Raw genomic sequence first — 22,479 nt, 5'->3', positions numbered from 1 at the left:
CCATATCAAAACTCCAAAACCTATGACTTGGCTCCTCCCTCTGCAACTGGATCCTCGTCTTCCTGATTTACAGACCACAATCAGTAACATAAACAAGAACACCTCCTCCACGGTAGTCCTCAATACCAGAGTCTCGCAAGGCTGTGTACTTAGCCCCCTACTATATGCCCTATACATACAAGACTATGTGGCAATATTTGGCTCCAATTCCATCTACAAATTTGCTGATGACACGACTGTAGTGGGGTTGGATCTTGAACAACGATGAGTCAGAGTACAGGAGGGAGATAGAAAACCTTGTTACATGGTGTAATAACAATAATCTCTCCCTCACCATCAGCAAAACGGAGAAGCTGACCATTGATTGCAGGAAGCGAAGTATTGTACACACCCCTGACTGCATCTATGATGCCGAGGTGGAGCTGGTTGACAGCTTCAAATTCCTAGATGTACGCATCAACAATCTGCTCTGTCCCCCTACGTCGACGCTACAAACAAGAAAGCACAACAGCGCCTATAATTCCTCAAAAAACTAAGGAAATTTGGCATATACACATTGACTCTCACGAATTTTTGCAGATGTACCATAGAAAGCATCCAATCTGGCTGCATCACAGCCTGGTATGGCAACTGCTTGGCCCAAGACCATAAGAAACTACAGAGGTCGTGAACACAGCTCAGTCCATCACGCAAAACCGCCTCCCATCCATCAACTCTGTCTACACCTCCCGCTGCTTTGGGAAAGCGGGCAGCATAATCAAAAAACCCCTCCGGCCCGGGTTATTCTCTCTTTGAACCTCTTCCATCAGCCAGGAGATACAGAAGTCGGAGAACACGCAGTTAGAGACTCAAAACCAGCTTCTTCCCCGCTGTTACCGGCCTCTTAAATAACCCTCTCAAGGACTGAACTGATCTCTCCACGCATCCTCTCTGGCCTCTGTGTGCTTCACCCGATGTCTACGCATTTACATTGTGTATCTATCGCATATCCTGGGCGGAATTCTCCGCTCCCGGGAAAAATCGGGAGGGCCGTCGTGAACTCGGCTGAGTTTCATGACGGCCTCGGAGGCCGCTCCTCGCCCCCTATTCTCCCCTCCCGGCGGGGCTAGGAGCGGCGATCCGTAACTCTCGGCCGGCGGGCGGCGCGCCGAGAGTGATGCGATGGCGGCGCCTATGTGACGTCAGCCGCGCATGCGCAGGTTGGCCGGCTCCAACCCGTGCATGCGCGGCTGACGTCACGACGGCTGACAGCTCGAACCCGCGCATGCGCGGTGGCCGTCTTTCCCCTCAGCCGCCCCGCAAGACATGGCGGCTTGATCTTGCGGGGCGGCGGAGGGGAAACAGTGTGTCCGATTGAGACGCCGGCCTGACGATCGGTGGGCACCGATCGTGGGCCTGTCCCCTCCCAAGCACAGTCGTGGTGCTCATTCCCCACCAGGCCCCCTACAAGCCCCAAAACGGGCATCTCACGGTGATTTCACGACGGCAGCGACCAGGTGTGGTTGCCGCCATCGTGAAACGGTCGCGAACGGCAGGCCGCTCGGCCCATCCGGGTCGGAGATTCGCCGCTCGTCGTGAAAAACGGCGAGCGGCAATTCTTCCGAGCGGGGGGTGGGAGAATCGCGGGGGGCACCAGGGGGTCGTGAAATTAGTCGGGGGGCCCTCCCGCGATTCTCCCATGCGGCATTGGGAGCGGAGAATCGCGCCCCCCTATGTTCTTTCATGTATGGAACGATCTGTCTGGATTGCACGCAGAACAATACTTTTCACTCTACCTCGGTACACATGACAATAAACCCAAATCCAATGCAAAATCCAATCAATGTGGCAATTAGGGATGGCTGGCTGGCCTTCCCAGTGACACCATATTGCATGAAAGAATTTCACAAAGAGGATATTTACAGAGTTCTCCAAATACAGAAAACCAAACCGATCTTAAAGACTGAAACTGCAACAACCTATCCTGATAAAAGCACAATGACTTTTCCACCAAAATGCAGTTGGTGGAGGATAGCTACATACAAATAGTTTGTATGTAAAATCAATCCCAGTCACTTACTTGCAAGCATGATTTTCCACTCTAGCCAGGAATAATAGTGTGACTGTGTGCAGAGTACACAGACATCCTGAGATATCCTATTGCTTTGGTTAAACCACAGCAAGCTAAATTCTAGACTGATTACGGTAATAATCATTGTATTTACTCGTCTGTTATATACTTCTATAAATGGGTCACCTTCCCTGCTCTATTCTATCAATGACAAAATACCATTTAGCCCATGCAGTAAAAAGGCATCCAAATAAAACGTGGCTAATATACATTGTATTTCCGAGAGACTGAACAATTATCGACGTATCACAGTAATCAATGAGCACAACACAATAGGGGCATTGGCGTGTCTCTGCTCCTGAGCGCTTGGCAGAGAGTCTGGAAGCTTTCCATTTTGGCTGTAAACAAAGAAAGAATAAACAGAGACAGGGGCACAGCAAAACAGAGTTGAAGGCTGCAAGTTTGTAAGGATCAGCAGAGGCTGTGATTAAGTAGCTCCAAATGATGGAGAGTTGTTGGAAGTCATCTTGTCTAAATCAAGTAAGGGAACTCATTGATATAATTGTAGCATTTTCTTTATTTTATACCAAGTCATGTTGTGTTGAGTAATAAACCTAATCACGACTACTGCTCTGTATATATCCCACTGCAAAATAAATAAACTTAACGATTTACATTTGGTCTTGTACAACCAATTGTTAGTTTTTTTTTCTCGAGTTTTGACTGATTACATTCCTTTGGACATTTTCCCATGTTAAAGGACCTCTATAAATGCAAATACTGTAGCTTGCTTTTGGAGTGATTCAAGAAACATCTGTGCAACATTTCAACGCTACATTTTCCTTTAGAAATGTACTATCATTTGGAGATAAGATCTAAACAAGGTCAAAGTTCACCTTGGACTGTCAACAAGCATGCCTTTTCTCAGAAATCACCAGTCCAGCATGTTACTTGAAGGGGAACAGCCATTGGTTTATTTTGAACTGCAATCGCTTTAATTGAGTGGGGAAAACTGGTAAAGGCTTAGGGATTAATTGGAAATCAAATGACAGAGACAAGATTTGTGTTTTGGGGATTAATCTCAGAAGGAAGGCTGCCTTGACTGGTTATTCTCCCTGCCTTGCCTAAATTTCCGTGTGTGTTTATCAACCTGCAGCCAGAGAATCTTCATCTGAGTGTAACTTGTCTGCATTTGGAAACCTGCAAAGCTGAGATGAGAAGAATTGGTCCAGCTCTATAGTCTCCACCACGTCATAGAATACCTAGTGCAGAAGGAGACCAATCAGCCCATCGACTCTGCACCATCCCCCCCGCAAAAGAGCACCCTACTCAGATCCCTGCCCTATCCCCGTAATCCCATCTAACCTGCACATCTTTGGACTGTGGGAGGAAAGCAGAGCACCAGTGGAAACCCATGCAGACACAGGGAAATTGTGCAAAATCCACACAGTCACCCAAGGCCAAGAGGTCCCTGTTGTTGTGAGGCAGCAGTGCTGAGCACCGTGCCACCCTAAGATCCATTGTTGAGATCCTGCAGGCATCAACCATGAACGGAGGCCCATCTTCACACGAGGGGGCTCCAGATCGACAGCAACAAAACACTGCTAACATTATCCTTCCTGTTATAAAGCCTATCCTCCAAAACCCAGCTCTGCAGAGACCCTATCTATCACGTGTGTGTGTGCATTTGCATACAAGCATGCGTGTGTTGGGCTATTTTAAAAAAGGGATAGATTATCCCAGAGTACAATTGTTAAAGTTCCAGAGTACAATTGTTAAAGTTCCAGAGTACAATTGTTAAAGTTCCAGAGTACAATTGTTAAAGTTCCAGAGTACAATTGTGTGTGTCCTAGTTCTTGCAACTTGTTTTCACAAAGGAAGTTTGTTTTATAATCAATAATTCTGAGTTTATTGAAAGAAGCCTGATGAAAGTCTCTTTTATTCTGGGTCTAGCAGCAACAAAGGTAAATAATTTGCCATTTTGGGGAGTAAATCAAACTTTTGAACTAATGATGCATAGTAGTGGAGCTAGATTAACTCTGCATTCCTCCCATCCCAGTCGTAACCAAACACACAAAATATTCAGCTCTATTCACAAGGAAGCATTGTTCCAATCCTGTTATTGTAGGGCAGCGGAAGTCAATCCCCGAAGTGTAATGTTATAACAGAGAAACTAATATAATTGAACCCAAGAAGTTATGAATGTCTGATCCAAATTACTAACATGCAGAGATGTATATTAAGCCTCGGTGCCTTAGCTACAACCTCTAAAATGCTGCTTCCACTCACAAACCTGACAGTTTCCTTTGGCTACATCAGGCATCTTACATTTCTAAATACGATAGCAGATCTAGTGCCAAATTGAGGGTACTGTGCTTGAAGCCAATGCCCTCGACTGAGACTGTCCAAATCGGCTCATTAGGATCCTTATAATTAGCATTTTGCTTCAGTGGTCTTGGGTGGGTTCACAAATAAATCCCAATGTTAAAAAAAAATAACTTCCATTTATGGAGCAAGTGAAAAGTAAGAAAACGTGCGAAGCACTTCACAGATGTATAATCGATATAGAGGCCAAGTCAAAAAAATCAGCAGACCAAAACCTTGATCAAAAAGGTGGCTTTTAAGGAGAGTCAAAAATAGCACGGGTTGTTGAAGGGTTAGGGAGGGATTTTTTTTTAATCTAAGGAAAATAAAGGACCTGAATATTATTTTAATCGAGAAAACTGCAGCACAGAGATCCTCGTGTATAAATCACAAAATGCTAACGTGCAACTTCAGAAGGTAATTGGGAAGGCAAATGGAATATTAGCCTGGAATATTCAAGGGAGTGGAGTATAAGAGTGAGGTCATCTTGCTAAAACTATACGAGTCACTAGTTAGACCACACCTGGAATACTGTGAACAGTTTTAGTCCCCTTATCTAAGGAAAGATCTACTGGCATTAGAGGCAAGGGCAGCACGGTGGCACAGTGGGTTAGCCCTGCTGCCTCATGGCGCTGAGGTCCCAGGTTCGATCCCGGCTCTGGGTCACTGTCCGTGTGGAGTTTGCACATTCTCCCCGTGTCTGCGTGGGTCTCACCCCGACAACACAAAATATGCGCAGGGTAGGTGGATTGGCCACGCTAAATTGGCCCTTAATTGGAAAAAGAATAATTGGATACTCTAAATTTATTTTAAACAAATGCAAATTGCTATTTATGGATTCAGAGTCAAGACGAAAGGCCATGTGTTTGTGAAATCTCTGCATGTTAGGACCTCAATTGGCTATGCTTCCTAATATGCAAGTTGTGTCAGTGAGTTCAACACACGGGCCTTACAATGTATCAAAATCCTGTTTGATGATCGCTCCTGTGAGGTTGCTTTGGACATTTACATTGTTAAAGGCACTTTATAAATGCAAGCTGTTATTGTGTGGCAGCATAGAACAAATAGCAAATTGCAATTCAACCTCTCTCATTTGTTACTTCCAATTAAAGTGACTTGAAATGAAAATTGGGTGAGATTTAAAATGTGTTGTCAATTCCTATCATCAGCTTTATGTTACTGTACATAGTTGACATTACTCCGAATGCCTAGGGCGTCCTGGTTCATAGCGCCCCCAGCAAAAATGAGTGTTTTCAGGACAGCATATAAGAGACGTCTTTAAATTGAGTATTGCGCAATAATTCCGAGGCTGATACACCATTAAGGGCTACTAATGATGTCCAGTTGTAGAAGCACAATGTGACTACTTCACAATGTGACAATGTGAGGAGCAGCAAACCATCCTGACACGTCAATCAAAATAAGAACTTTGCTCTAATTTACATACGTTCGGCAAGCATTTCAACTAGTTTTGGGGTTTGTGTTTCTGTGCGTCTGCTACAGCTTCACTCTCCGTGTGACCATCTTACCATGTATTCCAGCAAAATTGGCCTCCCCAAGGATGGCAGCAATCCACAGCTCTTGCGAGTCGACATCTGCTCCGACCAGGTGGTACCCAGGCGGCACCTGAACCATCGCTTTTAGTTCGCTACCCACACGATCGGTCTGTGAAGGGTTGGGGGGGGGGAAGGAATACAATCTATTTACATTCTTCATGGAGTTAATCACAAAACAATGGCTCCCATGTTGACACCTCATTGAGTAAATGCATTGCCCTGCTTGGAAGTGTGCTGTGTGGCTCAGGAAGGTTCCATCCTGAATCTTTGTTGTTCGCTGTAGGCGTGTGGGAGGTGGACTCACCCCACCCCCCGACATTGGCTCCCAGTCCCATTCAATTTTAAAATTTGCATACTCATTTTCAAATCCCTATATAGCCTCTGCCCTCCCTATCTCTCTAACTTCCCCCACTCCAATGAGATCTCTGCAGTAATCCTTTTTTGGCAGGGAGCTCATTAACAAGGGATGTTAGTAATGATTAGAAAAAAGGATCTGCATTTTATGTAGCACTCATCATCACCACCGGACATCACAAAAGTGACTTTATTGCCAATGAAGTACATCTGAAGCGGAGTCACTATTGTCATGTCGGAAACACGCCAGCCAATTTTGCACAGAGCAAGATCCTGCAAACTAGCAATGTGATGTTGATTGGCCAGGACAGCGGGGTGAGATGTTGCCAGACTGCTGACTCCTCAAAATAGTATCGTGGGATGCCGTTTGCATCCACCCAAGTGAGCAGATGGTTTAACATCTCATCCAGAAGGCAGCACCTCTGTCAGGGCAGCATTTCCTCAGTGCTGCCCTGGAGTGCCAACGTAGATTTTTATGCTCAAGTGCTGGAGTGGGACTTGAAGCTGCAATCTTGTGACTCAGGAGGTGGGAACGTTACCAAATGGGCACGGCTTACACATTCATGTGAAAGGTTCAAGAATCTATTACAAGGGTGCAGAGGAAGTTCACCAGAATGTTGCTTGGGCTGGAGTGTTTCAGCTTTGAAGAGAGGCTGGTTAGGCTGACATTGTTTTCCTTGGTGCAGAGAAGGTAGAGGAGGGACCCGATTAAAGTGTCCAAAATTATGCGGAACATAGATAGGAAGGAACTTCTCACCCCAGTCCAACACCGGCATCTCCACATCATGGTTACCCCATAATGGAAGAGTCAATAACCAGGGAGCATATATGTATGCAAGTTAAGGGCAGGGGATTGAGAGAGGATTTGAGGAAAAGCTTTTTCACCCAGAGGGTGGTTGGAATCTGGAACCCCCTGCCTGAAAGGGTGGTGGAGGCGGGAACACTCAACATTTAAGAAGCAATTAGATGAGCACCTGAAATGCCATAGCATCCAAGGCTACGGGCTAAGTCCTGGAAAATGGGATTAGAATATAGGTGCTTGATGGCCGGTGCAGACACGATGGGCCGAAGGGCCTCTTTATGTCCTGTGGAACTCTATGACTCTATAAGCATTATGCAAACGCAGGTCAGGCATAGCATAGTTTTGATACGGAGGATCGCTTCCTTAACACTGTCTCATTGAATCATTGCCTGTCAGTGAGAACAGTAAGGAATGGTTGGTTAACAACTGTGTTTAGAGGAAGAAGTCCATGTTCCTCATATTCTCAATTACCGTCACGTACCCGTGCATTGCTGGCCGTTAGCCAGGTCGGCTCAACCGCCCGTCGGGTTACTGTGCCAGCAGTAATGACTTGTGGTATTATGGCTCCGTAATCGTTCTCTTCGTCGTAGGAAGGATGCCTGCAATTGTGAAAGTGAAACATTTAACAGGGCATGGTTAATATCCTAATAATGTTCATTAGCTGTAAGGAGTCACTGAAAGTTTCAGTTCACAAGAGCATTACTCATGTCCGAGAGGGTCCATTTCCCAGTGTATTCTAGCTCAGGTAAGTTTTCTAGCCAATTTTCCTTCCCTCACTGGGCAGAGCTGGCTTGTGAAATTGTGAAAGACTGGGGTGGGGACAAATCCGAGTTCAGATGTGATGCCCTCCCTGGTGAAGAGCCAATCAACATTCAATCTCAATGAGGGACAAACCCTTGGCATCCCCTCGAGTAGTCAGATCCCAGCAAGGAGGCAAGGCCATCAGGGGACAAAGACGGGGGGAAAAAAACAAGATAAGAATCCCAAAGGCTGATGCTAATTGAATTTACCCACCTTGTGACTGTTCGTGGCAGTTCGCTTTTCTTCAGCATCAGAACCATCTGAGAACTGTAGAAGGCAACAAACTGGCATTATTTCATTATGTAGCTTAAAGGCTTCCTGCTGTTGGCATGTTTACTGGGACCAATAACAGTGGCGGTAATATTGCCTGCAGTCTCGGCCTGAGAACCTCAACATATGGTATGAGTGTTGCATGAAGAACACCACATCTGTGGTTGTGTGGTCAAGCAGGTTCATACAGATGCTGAAAGTACGTCAAACTCGGCACATGGGCGGACAGTCACTTTTCCCTTGACGTTTTGTCAATTAGCAATTGCGCAGAAGTGAAATATTCCCTGTGCAGCAGCATGGCTTCCCTTATCGTGCATTTGTGGCAAAGCTGCTGTAAGGCGACCTTGCCAGCAGGGGGAGTGCTCACTGACAATGGAGCAACTTTTCCTTTTGACAATAATAATATATAATAATCTTTATTAGTGTCACAGGTAGGCTTACATTAACACAGCAATGAAGTTACTGTGAAAATCCCATAGTTGCCACACTCCGGCGCCTGTTCGGGTACACACAGGGAGAATTCAGAACGTCCAATTCACGTAACAGCACATCTTTCGGGACTTGTGGGAGGAAACCGGAGCGCCCGGAGGAAACCCGCGCAGACACGGGGAGAACATGCAGACTCTGCAAAGACAGTGACCCAAGCCGGGAATTGAACTCGGTACCCTGGCGCTGTGAAGCAACAGTGCTAATAATGCTGAGGCAGACGAGTTATTGTCCAATGCTCAGTCTTATGCACATGTGCATTCAATGACAACTGATATTCACGCGGCATAATCAGCATAATATAATGTTCCAAGGTGCTTTACAGCAGCATGACAAAGCAAACATATCACCCGAATCCTCGCAAGGAGATATTAATTAGGTCAGGTGGCCAAATCTTTGTCAAAAGGGTAGGTTCGGTAGGAGTATCTTAAAGAAAGGAAAGCGAGGTGGACAGGTGTCGGGAGGGATTCCAGGGTCTAGGGCCTGGTCAGCTGAAGACATGACCACCAATGGTGCAGTGATTAAAACTGGGGATGCTCATGAAGCCACAATTAGAGGAGTGTCAAAATTTTGGGCACCTCACTTACAGCAAAAGTACCCCAAGTGTAGGACTAATTATTGACGTGGGATTCTTGCAACAAGATGATCTTTACCATTGCATCTGACCTGTGCTGGCCTGTCTAATGCTGACAGAAAATGCAGTGTTTTGTTCGCAGGTACTGACAGCACTCATTATCGGGAGTGTATACAATTCAAGCTGGAGATGATATGTCGGAAATTGGACGTGACCAGAGTTATTTGGAATTACGCTCACTCCAGACTTTTAAAACCATCATCCCAGCCGCCAGACATCCTGCACTGCCTACACAAACCCCATTGAGCGGGCAGTGAGTGGGTTAAGATGAGAGAGAGGATCGCCCATCACCTGATTCTTTTCTGAGCGTTCCTCCAGAATGAGATCATCTTGTTGATTTCCAGCGCTCTGGTTGCATTTGTTGCACTTGTGCTCGCCTGCAACGTGCCATCCTCCATCTTGGAGAGGAAATCCTTCGCGAAGGGGCTCCCAACATTGTTCTTGTTCCCATCCTGAAGTAGATAAAGGGAGAGAACTCGTTCAATTTTAGCTTCTCCATTACGTCACCCATTTCTATCCCAACACTGAGAAAACGTTAAAAGTGGGTCACAGGTTTGACCCCCAGAGAATATGAAAAAAGGTTTCGCCAGGAGTGGCAGACAGCAATTTCAACACCCCACCACAACAATGGAGGTACCATAGCATAGCGATAATGTTACCGGACTAGTGATTCAGAGGCTTGGATAATGATCTGGAGACAGCAGTTCAAATACCACCAAATCTAGAAAAAGAAGCTCGTGTCGGTAATGGTGACCGTGACACTGCCCAATTGTCATAAAAACTCAACTCAACTGGCCCATTAACGTCCTTCGGGGAAGAAAACCTGCCTCTATGTGATTGCAGTTCTTCAGCAATGTTGATCTCATCTGTCCTCTCAAACAACCTTGCAAACCATTCAATTGTACTCCAGCAGGTGGGCACACCACCACCGTTTCAAGGTCAGTAAAAAATAAGGACAATAAATATTGGTCTTGCCACAATCTCCCTCAAATGCCTCTGCATGTATAATTAATTAACTTGATTGTGCCCCGACTGTTGTCTCAATGGCGTGAAGGCGATTTGCACACCTTTAGGTCTTGCACATTGGACCCTCTGCCACTCTTGTTCAATCTTCCCAACCAGTGAGCTGCTGAGGGTCAACCGTGCCAATATCCTGAAGAGCCATACTGACTCAAAACGTTAACTCGGTTTCTCGCCACAGATGCTACCAGGCCCCCATGAGCTTCTCCAGCATTTTCTGTTCTTTACCGTCAATCTCCTTCTCATCTTAGTCAATCTGTCCACCATTCACACTTGGGGCTCTGCCAGCGGATCAACAATCACAGCCCCTCTGTACACTTCCTTGTGTTTTAATAACTTCAAGCTCTTGCCTCAGACTATGCACTGTGACAACTCCTCCCCTGATTCTGACCTCTTGTGCATCTGCCCTCCCTTTCCTCACCTCATCCTTCCACTCTGGAATTCCCTCCACATACCTCTCTCGCTCTCTATCTGCTTCTTCACCTCAAGAGCCGCCTCTCTATCAACATATGAACTAAGAGCAGGAGTAGGCCACCTGGCCCCTCGAGCCTGCTCCGCCATTCAATAAGATCATGGCTGATCTGAGTGTAACCTCAACCCAACATTCCTGCCGCCCCCTGATGACCTTTCACCTCCTGTTTTATAAAGAATATCAATCAGCCTTGAAAATATTCAAAGACTCTGCTTCCACTACCTTGTGAGGAAGAGAGTTTCACAGACTCACTCCCCTCTGAAAAAAATATTCCTCTTCAAATGGGCGACCCTCTATTTTTAAAAAGAGACCCCTAGTTTTAGATTCTCCCACAAGAGGAAACATCCTCTCCACATCCACCCTGTCAATACTCCTCAGGGTCTCATATGTTCTAATCAAGTCACCTCTTAATCTTCTAAACTCCAGCAGATACAAACCTAGCCTGATCAACCTTTCCTCACAAGACAATCCCACCCATTCTTGGCAGCAGTTTCATAAACCTTCTCAGAGTTGTCTCAAATGCATTTACATTCTTCCTTAAATAAGGAGATCAATACTGCACAGTACCCCAGATGTGGTCTCAGCAATGCTCTGTACAACTGAAGAATAACCTCCCTACTTTCGTATTCAATTCCCCTCGCATTCGATTAGTTTTCCTAATTATGGGGCGGCATGGTGGCACAGTGGTTAGCACTGCAGCATCATGGCACTGAGGACCCTGGTTCGATCCCGGCCCCGGGCCTCTGTCCACGTGGAGTTTGCACAGTAGATGCAATAATAATCTTATTATTGTCACAAGTATGAAGTTACTGTGAAAAGCCCCTAGTCGCCACATTTCCGGCACCTGTTCGGGTAAGCTGGTACGGGAATTGAACCCGCGCTGCTGGCCTTGTTCTGCATCATAAACCAGCTGTCTAGCTCACTGAGCTAAACCAGCTCACCTAACCGCACGTCTTTTGGGACCTGTGGGAGGAAACTGGAGCACCCGGAGGAAACCCACGCAGACACATTGAGAACGTGCAGACTCCACACCGACAGTGCGCCACCAGTTTCTGCGTGGGTCCTACCCCCACAACACAAAACGACGTGCAGGGTAGATGGATTGGCCACGCTAAATTGCCCTTTAATTGGAAAAAGATAATTGGATACTCTTTTTTGGAAAAAAAGAAGGATGCTCTTTCCAAGGGTCAGTGCAGACTCGATGGGCTGAATTACCTCCTTCTGCACTGCAAATTCTATGATTCTATTTGCTGTACCTGTATACCAGCCTTTTGCAATTCGTGCACTGGGACAGCCAGGTCCCTCTGCACCTTGGAGCTCTGCAACCTCTCACCATTTAGATAATATGCTTCTTTTTATTCTTCCTGCCAAAATGGGCAAGTTCACATTTTCCCACATTGTGGGCCACTTGCCAGATCTTTGGCCATTCACTTAGCCTCTCCCTGTCCCTTTGCAGCCTCCTTATGGATCAAAAGACAAATCAATATTTCCTATTTTGGCCCAACCCCCATTGTTTGATTGGGCCTCTTGTGAAGCACACGGGGGTGGGGGGGTGTGTGCCTTACGTTAATGGCACTCTTCGAACGCAACATGCTGTTGTCGACGTCCTCCATAGTTGCATTGTCTATTGATATTCACAGACAGATATAATGAATGGGCAGTGGCACGAGGTATTAAAGGAGGCGTGAGGGCAGCACGGTGGCGCAGTGGTTAGCGCTGGGACGACGGCGCTGAGGACTCGGGTTCGAATCCCGGCCTTGGGCCACTGTCCGCGTGGAGTTTGCACATTCTCCCAGTGTCTGCATAGGTTTCACCCCCACAACCCAAAAGATGTGCTGGGTAGGTGGATTGGCCATGCTAAATTGCCCCTTAATTGGAAAAGAAAATAATTGGGTACTCTAACTTTATGAGAAAAAAAGGAGGCCTGCACCTCTGGAATCATAAGCCAACAAACTCAAGAGACAGGTGGTGAAAAGTGGGAGGAAGCAAGGTTGCCACCGTCAGATCTACCCGTAGCCGAGTTGCGTTAAAAGCCCAGAAAATGGCAGCACAGTGGGTTAGCCCTGATGCTTCATGGCGGCGAGGTCCCAGGTTCGATCCCGGCTCTGGGTCACTGTCCGTGTGGAGTTTGCACATTCTCCCCGTGTTTGCGTGGGTTTCGCCCCCACAATCCAAAGATGTGCAGGGTAGGTGGATTGGCCACGCTAAATTGCCCCTTAATTGGAAAAAAAATGAATTGGGTACTCTAAATTTTAAAAAAAAAGCACAGAAAATGATCAGGAAGTGGAAGGAATAAACATCAAACCTTGTGTGGAAGTTTGAAAAACCAGCAACCGGGCATGTCGACCTCATTATACGGACCATTCCCGTGATGATCCAAGTGGCAGCTGTCCTCAAGAAACGTTTGTGCCTGCGCCTCCCCATTTTGATCCTAAAAATATAGTCGTGACATTCGGCATCAATGTAAACTAAATCAACTGATCTAGTGGAATAGATCAACAACCTTGGCAAATTACAGTGCAGAACAACAGATTAATTATCACCTGACTTATTAGGCACAAGGATTTTTTTTTGCAGGTGCTTAAGACAAGAGATGTTGGGGGTATTGTGATATCTTAATATGAGCACCTTTGCAATTTTTAGACCAGTTAGAAATCACAATAAGATAAAACATGATAAGCAGATAGATAGATGAACATCATCTAGACCACATGGGTGAACATCAGTAGTGAGGCCTGCACGATCCAGCCACTCTCACTGTGAGTGGATCGCACATACACGCACAATAAGAGAGTGTAAACCCGGGCGGAGAGGGTGGATTTTGTCTCGAGTCACACCGGGTGAGATAGTGCCTGATTGCTGCGTTCCAAGCACCTCGCAGGATGGGAGAAGAGAAACTGGGAGGAAATACCGCACGTTTTCAACGAGGAGAAATGCGCTCGGAGCTTCACCTGTGCACAATTCTTCTTTCTGCTCCCATTGCCAAACACTTTAAAATCAGCTTCATGTTCGCTCTCCAAGTGGCTCAGCTCCTCCACCTGGTGGCAATGAATAAATGTGTCACAAATAATCCAAAGAATTCTGTTGTTTACATCGAATTACAGGATCAATTTGACCTTCTCCCTCCTCCCACCCACTCCTACTGGAGTACAGTCATAAAATCATAGAATTTGCAGTGCAAAAGGAGGCTAATCGAATGCAGAAAGAGCACCCTACCCAAGCCCACATCCCATCCCTGTAACCCAGCAACCTCACCCAACCTTTTTTGGCACTTAACGGCAATTTAGCATGGCCAATCCACTAACCTGCACATCTTTGGACTGTGGGAGGAAAGCGGAGCACCCGAAGGAAACCCACGCAGACACGGGGAGAACGTGCAGACTCCGCACAGACAGTGACCCAGCGGGGAATCGAACCTGGGACCCTGGAGCTGTGAAGCAACTGTGCGAACCACTGTGCTACCGTGCTGCCCTGCCAGCACTGTTCTTACTTTTGGTACCTCAGTCCGAGGCACCATTCTTGGGGTGTGAGCAGAGGTGGTGAATGCCAGTGAGATTTTTGACCCTGGGGGAGATCACAGTTGGGGCAGGTTCATCCAGCACAACTGATCAACAAAGATGCCTCTTCCAGCAATGCCTTGATTTTAAAAGTTGTATTCTTGATTTCCATTTCCTCTATCGTCTCTCCCTTCCATAGAACCATAGAATCCCTACACGGCAGAAGGAGACCTATCTCTGTAATCTCCTCCAGCCCTACAATCCGCATTCCCACACTCTTCTAATTCTGGCCCTCTTGCGTATCCCCGAATTAAATTACTTCAACATTGGTGGCCGTGCCTTCAGATGCCTCGGCATTAAATTCTGGAATACTCTCCCTAAACCTCTCCTCCACTTCCTTAAAAATACTCCTTAAAATCCGAACCCCTCTCACAGCACTCACACTCATCCTCCACTCCCACAAACTACCTACTCATCCTACAGCTGATCAAATGAACCCTCTGCGTTACCTTCAGCTGTATTAGCCCTAATCTCTTCCATGAAGACGTAGCATTCACCCTCCACAGAGCCTCGTACCACACCCTGTCCTCCAATTCCAACCCCAATACCTCCTCTCACTTGGCCTTAACCCCCTCCACCATTACTGCGTCCTCCGCCATAATCCTTCCATAAATCCCTGAGGTACTCCCCTCCTCCATCCCTGCAAGCACCAATACCCTCTCCAGGAATGAGGATGGCAGCACCACGGAACGTTGGAAAGATCTTTTTCGCAAAACTGCAGACCTATAGATACCTAAATATATCCAGCTGCGAAAACCCAAATTTCTCCGACAACTCCTCCGTAGCAGTGTTGCTTCACAGCGCCCGGGTCCCACGTTCGATTCCCGGCAAGGGTCACTGTCTGTGTGGATTCTGCACGTTCTCCCCGTGGCTGCGTGGGTATCCTCCGGGTGCTCCAGTTTCCTCCCACAGGTCTCGAATGACGTGCGGTTAGATGAGCTGGTTTAGCTCAGTGAGCTAGACAGCTGGTTTGTAATGCAGAACAAGGCCAGCAGCAGCTTACCCGAACAGGCGCCGGAATGTGGCGACTAGTGGCTTTTCACAGTAACTTCATACTTGTGACAATAAAATGATTATTATTATTATTATTATTATTAATTGGATATTCCGAATTCTCCCTCAGTGAACCCAAACAGGCGCCGGAATGTGGTGACTCGGGGCTTTTCGCAGTAACTTCATTGCAGTGTTAATGTCAGCCTACTTGTGACAACAAAGATTATTATTAGTAAGCTAGCAAATCACTCCTCCAAAAAATAAATCCCTCATTACTTCCACCCCCTTCCCCTCCCATCTTCCAAACTGGACATCCGATCTCGCCGGCTCAATCATACGGTTTGAACATATGCATCAGGTTCAACACCCCCCCCTCTCCTCCTCCTCCTCCTCCCCCCCCCCAATTTAGTGCTGCCGAAATTGTCTCCATATCTTCAATGTGGAAACCACCACCGGGTCCACTGAATATTCCCTGGAGAAAACAGAAGCGAGGCCATCACTAATGCCCTCAACCCTGACCCCCTACACGAACCCGACTCCACCCGCACCTATACAGCCTCAGGACCCACACACCACCGCACAGTAATAATATATCAAGCCCGTCAACGCGAAGACCCTTGACGGCCTGTCCCTCTGAAGGACCGTTTTCCGAATCCAAGCTATTTTACCCGCCCAAATAAAGGACAAAATCAATCTCCCAACTCCCCCGAAAAAGGATTTCAGCAGAAAAACTGGCAAACACTGGAACAAAAACAGAAGCTGTGATAAAACATTCATCTTCACCGACTGAAATCTGTCCGCCAAGGACCGAGGGAGACTATCCCAGCTCTACAAGCCGGCCTTGACCCTACTCACCTAACTCGTAAAATTCAACATACAAAACCGGGCCCAATCCCGAGCTACTTGCATCCCCAAATACCCAACATGAGAACCCATTAAATGGAATGGCAACACCCCCAGAATGGCTCCCCTTCCCGGCAGAATGAGCAGAAAACACTCACTTTCCTCCCAATTAAATTTGTACCTTGAAAAAGCCCCAAAACGCTTCACCAGTGCCATGATATCACTTATTGTGGGGATCGGGTCTATCACATACAGAAGAAGATCATCAGCGTACAAGGACACCCTGGGCTGGATTCTCCATTTGGGAGACTAAGTCCCCAAGCCGGCGTGAAAATGGTGACGTTTAACGCCAGGAAAACTGGCGCAAAATGGCCACCGCTTCCCTGCTCCCGGGGGTAGGGGGGGGGAGTTCACGACAGGTGAGACCATAAGACTCCCACGCCAGTTGTGGACGGTCCCAAGCCATCGGGAACTCGGCCAGTTGGGGACGGAGCATCGCAGGGCTGGCCTCAGGCAATGGCCTGAGGCCGTGGATACAGCGTGCGGCGTACTCCTAGAGTACGCTGCTTTTCAGGGGGCTGAAAACCAGCACCGCCCCCGATTTCAGAGTCAAAACAGATTCTTACGCCCGGTCGCCGTACGCGATTTCGGCGTCGGGATCAGAGAATCCAGCACCCTGCATTCCATCATTATCCCTCTTCACCTATCTGAGGCCCTCAGGGCAATGGTCAAAGGCTCGATGGCCACTGCAAACAAGAGGGAGACATAGGGCACCCCTGCCTCATTCCCGTGCAGCTGAAAATATCCCAAACTCACACTATTTATGCGGACACTAGCCTTAGGCGCCTTATACCGAACCCACAACACAAATGTAGACCCTATCCCAAACCACTACAGCACCGCAAACAAATATCCCCATTCTATCCTATCAAAAGGCTTCTCTGCATCCAACTACATAACCTCCTGTTCGCTCGCTTCCGACGGGGACAACACTGCATTTAAAAGCCGCCGCACATTAGACGACAAAGCCTACCCTTCACAAACCTCCCCAATAACGTGAGGGAGACACTCCTCCAACCTCAGCACTTCTGCGATTATTAATTTTGAATTGCCTTGGTTTGTTTAAAACATGCCTTGTAAACGTTAAGTTGTTGGTGATTTGGTATTTATCCAAATTCCACACATGCACTTTCCAGCAGAATCACTAGGCAACCACCAGGAGCGGAAAACCAAGGTGATTTGTCTTAGAATTTACAGTGCAGAAGGAGGCCATTCGGCCCATGGATTCTGCACCGGCCCTTGAAAAGAGTACCCTACCCAAGCCCACACCTCCACCCTATCCCCGTAACCCCACCCCACCTTTTTGGACTCTAAGGGCAATTTATCATGTCCAATCCACCTAACCTGCACATTGTTGGACTGTGGGAGGAAACTGGAGCACCCGGAGGAAACCCACGCAGACACGGGGAGAACGTGCAGGCTCCCCACAGACAGTGACCCAAGCCGGGAATCGAACCTGGGACCCTGGAGCTGTGAAGCAACTGTGCTAACCACTGTGCTGCCGTGCTGTCCCATAGCAGTTCTGATAAAAGATCATGGACCCGAAACATTAATTCTTTCTCACTCCCAATGCTGCCCGACTTCAAAGAATCATAGAATTTACAGTGCAGAAGGAGGCCATTCGGCCCATCGAGTCTGCACCGGCTCTTGTAAACAGCATCCTACTTAAGCCCATACCTCCACCCTGTCCCCGTAACCGCATCTACCTAAGGGTAATTTATCATGGCCAATTCACCTAACCTGCACATCTTTGGACTTAAAGAGTATTTTCAGCATTCTCTGCTTCAGATTTCCAGCATCTACAGTATTTTGCTTCTGTATTCCTGATTTGTTCCACCTTGAGCCCAAAGGGGCAGGGAGTAGAATGAAAAAAAAAACAGGAGTATATTATTCAGCCTTATTCAGTTAGATCATGCCTAATATATAGCTCAACTTCTTTTATTTATTTTAGCTCCATATTCCTTGATACTCTTACCTTGGAAAAAAATCGCGCGATCTGGGGAACCAGGATTCACAGCCGTATGGGATAGGCCAGATGATCTTTTCCCATCTTGACAATTTTCAAAAATGTTCCCATTGTATCCCACAAAAAATTAAATTAAATTATGGAACGCAACCAACTTGACTTGATATTCTTTCCCCACTCTCACCATTTCCCACATGTCCCCTGTCTCCGTGAACCCGTCACTGACTGACATCTCCTGCTGTTCAGTTTGGCCTCGCCCTTTCTTTCTGCAATGTTCCTTGTGCATCATCGCGATGGTTCTGTGAAAGAAAGAGCAAAAAAACTGAGGTAGAAAGGAAATCTCCTCCCCTTGCCACTGCTAGTCATCCGAAAATAAAACAGAAAATGTTGGAGAACCCACACTGTGGGTGCAATTTAACAGGGGAAAAGAAAGTCCCATTTTGGGTGCGAACGGTGGAGTGTTTCTTGGAGCCTGCAGCGTCGGGAATGGCCCCACCTATTGAATGGGACTTTTTTTTGGCGGGACTCTGTGAAGAACGCCCCCCACCCCCCCCCGGCCGCATGCGAGAGGCATCTCGCGGGATTTACATGGGCTCGTCGTATCACCGAGTCAGGCGCGACGTGGCTGTTCGATCGGGCCCTGTGTCTGTGAGCGGGTACAAGAGGGGACTTGAGATCAACGTTCCGGCTGGGGCGCTTCGTCAGAGGACAGCCCAAAATCATGCTTCCAGGTTTGATCCCGGCTCTGGGTCACTGTCCCAGTGTGGAGTTTGCAACTTCTCCCCATGTTTGAGTTAGTTTCGCCCTCACGACCCAAAAGATGTGCAGGATAAGTGGATTGGCCACACTAAATTGCCCCTTCATTGGAAAAAATTAATTGGATACTCTAAATTTATTTTTTAAAAGTTAGGTATAAATATGATAAACACGTGTATTTGTACAGTGCCTTTAAGGTAGTGAAACCTCCCACAGTGCAAAACAGGACCATAAACAAACAAAACCTATGTTTAGTCAAAGAGGCAGCTTTTAAAGATCTTCTTAAAGGAGGAGAGAGGGTTAGCGAATTATAGATAAAGAATTACAGAGTTTTCGCCTCGGCGGCTGAGGTCACGGCCACCAATAAAGAAGCAAATAAAAGAGAGGATATACACAAGACCAGAATTGGAAGGGGGATCGCTGATAAGTTGGAGGAGGTTAGTGGGAGAGGCTAGTGAGCAATTTGAAACAAGAATTTTTTAATATTGCCATTGCTAAATCGGGGGAACCAATGCAGACGAGTATGTACAGGGATGGTGAACGAACTGGCCTTCGTGCAAGTTATGGTTACAGGCAGTAGAAATTTGGACAAGCTGAGGTACATGGAGGGTGGGTTTATGGAGACTGGCCAATACTCAAGGTCAGAGGTAGGAAAACTATGACTGTTTTGAAAGGCAGTTAATGGATGTTATAGCCAGTAAATAAGACCAACGGCGACAGACTGATCCAGGAATAACTAGCTATGGAAACAGATGAATATTTGACTTGGAGCAGAAAGAGAATTGGAAAAAGTAGGATCAACTGTTTGACATTCTCAGAGCTCCCTCCTTATGCAAATCACGATGAGCCTAAACTGCAATTACTATATTCTCCATCAGGCGTAACTTTGCCCTGACTGACTCAAGGCCATTTAGATCAGTTTGTTCAGCAGTAACTGGAGATTGGAAATAGGTTGTTTTGCTCCATTAGGTCCAATATCACATTGGTTGGTGCTGCAAGCCCATCAGGAAAATCCTCCCGAGTGTACAGGCCAGTACAGGTTTGGAGGGCCGAAGGGCCTGTTCTTGTGTTGTGTTGTTCCTCTTTGTTCGTAACCAGCAAGTGAAATGCAATGAAAGTTGCCATTGTCCCCGAGGACCATTAGGCTGCTTACCCTTTGAGAGAGAGCTGACTGGTGGCGATTTAACCTGTGGGTCACCACATCTCAGGGGCAAGGTTGAGAAGGCGGGGCCTTCATGGATAACCTCAGCCGGTACGGGAACTTAATCCGCATTGTTGGCATCGCTTCTCATCACAAGCCAACCGTCCAGCCAACAGAGCTAACGGCCCCCGGCAATAAGTTATTTCATTGTCTAACATATGCCAGTAGAAAGGAAGTTGCTTACTGTTGTATGCATTAAAAAGATAGCTTTTACTTACTTGTACGGACAGGAAGGTGTATCCGTGTCACTGGGGTTAGTTAATAGGTTGTCTTTTCTTCCTGGGACCAGGTACCCCCACCCATGGCTCTCTGAATAGTGCAGTGGGAATCCATCCCAGGTCAAGCGCATCAGCTTCGGAGTGACCCTCATCTGGAGGCTAATGAGGCTGGGTCCTGGCAACCAGTGAGGATCATTCCACTTCAGACATAGTTTCCGATACCATCTGCAAGAGCACAGCAAGGAAATGGATTCAATATCATCTCATGTCTGAGTTTACCTTGCAAACTAGGTTCCTCAGTCTAAAACTGGCCAAAATTCAACACAGTTTTCACGGGTCCCTCACGGAGTAACAATGCTACGGGTAATGGTAACTTCTGCTGCTTTGTCCAAGTGGTCATTCATCATGCACGAGCAAGAGAAATTAGTGTCTGCGGACATCACAGCCAAGTGGGCCCCTGTCAGCATGTTGCATGTTCCAGAAGGGGCAGGTCACCGTGCTCCTTTTTCACGCTCCCTAACCCAGGGACATGGACACCAGTTAGAGCACCTCTTAAACATAATGTTTGAGATCAGCTAATTCAATGCAGACTGGGGATTGAACCAGTCATTGCCCTGGTGCTTGTGGTTTACAACCACGTTAAGCTATTGAGGAGAAGTTTATTTTTGAATGTAGCTCACTGACCCTGGATGGCCTGGCAGATGCTGTCTCCTCTTTGGAAGAAGGCTGACGGTCTGATGCAGACTATTCAGGAGAGTTCTACTCTTGACAGACTTCTTCTCCTCCTCTTCTTCTTCTGAGGGAGGCCCTGGATCTGGAAGAAGATAACTACAGAATCATAAAAGAGTCACCAAATGTAAACTTGCAAGGAGGCAGTGTATTCCATGAGCAGACAGCAAAAATAAAATAAATAAGCATTTACACAGTCTTTCATAGCCTCGGCCAATAAGGTACTTTTGAAGTCACTTGGAAAGAAAGGAAATGTGACAGCAATTTTCACACTGCAAAAACCCGGAGTCAGCAACGAGATAATGATCAGACAATCGGTTTTCCTGATTTTGGTTGAGGGATAAATATTGGAAGGGACATTAAGGGATTCCACTGCTCATCTTCAAATAGCCCCATGAGACCTTTTACATCCACCCGAGGGGGCAGTCTGGATCTTTGATGTCACAGCTGAAAGATGTGGGCAGATGTTGAGAGGTTGTTTCCCTTGTGGGAGAGTCTAGGACCAGAGGTCACAATCTCAGAGTAATGGGTCGCACATTTAAGACAGAGATGAGGAGGAATTTCTTCTCTCAGAGGGCAGTGAATCTGTGGAATTCTTTACCACAGAGGGTGTTAAGAGTCTGGGTCCTTAAGTAGGCTCTAGGCCGAGATGGACATATTTTTAACCAGTAAGAGAATCAAGGTTTATGGGCATAAGGCAGGAAAGTGAAGTTGAGGATTATTATACCAGATCAGTCACAATCTTGTGAAATGGCAGAGCAGAATAGTCTACTTCTGCTCCTCCGTCTCATGGTTCCGCTGATCACGTGCTCAGGACTCTGGAGCGGGACATGAGCCCATGATGGTCTAGCACTGAGCCAAGGTTGGCACTTGAATGCGTGGGGATTGGACAACAAAGGTCTAACCCTAAACAGTTCAAATTCCACCCCTCAGTAAACTCTGATTGTACCACATCTAGTCACTGAGCAACACAAGTGGAGGTGCTCAGGAATGAACAGGAAGACAGAGAGGCTTTGGATAAACAAGTCATCCTCAGCATCAATTGCAGACATACTGAATACAGTGGTGCTGTTGGACTCAAATGAATCATTCCATGATTCAGAAATAACAACATGCAGCTAAGTAGCACCAACTTACAAAAGAACGCCCAGCTAAGACAAGGTTTGCGACAGTGACGTTATAGATGCGGGAGAGGCCTCCATTTATAATGGCACAGGTGCAAAGCTTTAAATTTGGCACTGGAATTTTGACAAAGCCAACAGGACCGTCATTTCAGTCAAGCCTTTCAATGCATTGAAGAGTAAGTGGATGATGGCCTCCAACCATAGTCTCTATCTGACCCTCATC

The 22,479-nt window shown here is 46.9% G+C and overlaps 1 protein-coding gene across 3 annotated transcripts in view; it reads right to left on the bottom strand.

Moving 5' to 3' along the window:
- Positions 1-22,479, bottom strand: part of polg (polymerase (DNA directed), gamma) — a 51,795-nt gene that overhangs the window by 12,102 nt on the left and 17,214 nt on the right. For all 3 annotated transcript variants that reach the window (XR_005462681.1, XM_038814854.1, XM_038814855.1), the window contains 9 exons: positions 21,088-21,217; positions 20,404-20,628; positions 18,413-18,527; positions 13,761-13,847; positions 13,115-13,240; positions 9,609-9,769; positions 8,141-8,194; positions 7,608-7,725; positions 5,944-6,079 (listed from right to left, as the gene is read on the bottom strand). Coding sequence is in view for 2 of the 3 variants with exons in the window: in XM_038814854.1 (XP_038670782.1) it covers positions 5,944-6,079; positions 7,608-7,725; positions 8,141-8,194; positions 9,609-9,769; positions 13,115-13,240; positions 13,761-13,847; positions 18,413-18,527; positions 20,404-20,628; positions 21,088-21,217 (1,152 nt within the window). In the remaining variant the exon portion in view is untranslated. The remainder of the gene's footprint in view (positions 1-5,943; positions 6,080-7,607; positions 7,726-8,140; positions 8,195-9,608; positions 9,770-13,114; positions 13,241-13,760; positions 13,848-18,412; positions 18,528-20,403; positions 20,629-21,087; positions 21,218-22,479) is intronic.

This window comes from Scyliorhinus canicula, chromosome 12 (genome assembly GCF_902713615.1).
Source record: "Scyliorhinus canicula chromosome 12, sScyCan1.1, whole genome shotgun sequence".
Taxonomy (NCBI): Eukaryota; Metazoa; Chordata; class Chondrichthyes; order Carcharhiniformes; family Scyliorhinidae; genus Scyliorhinus; species Scyliorhinus canicula.
This window is presented reverse-complemented; position numbering and strand designations above follow the sequence as displayed.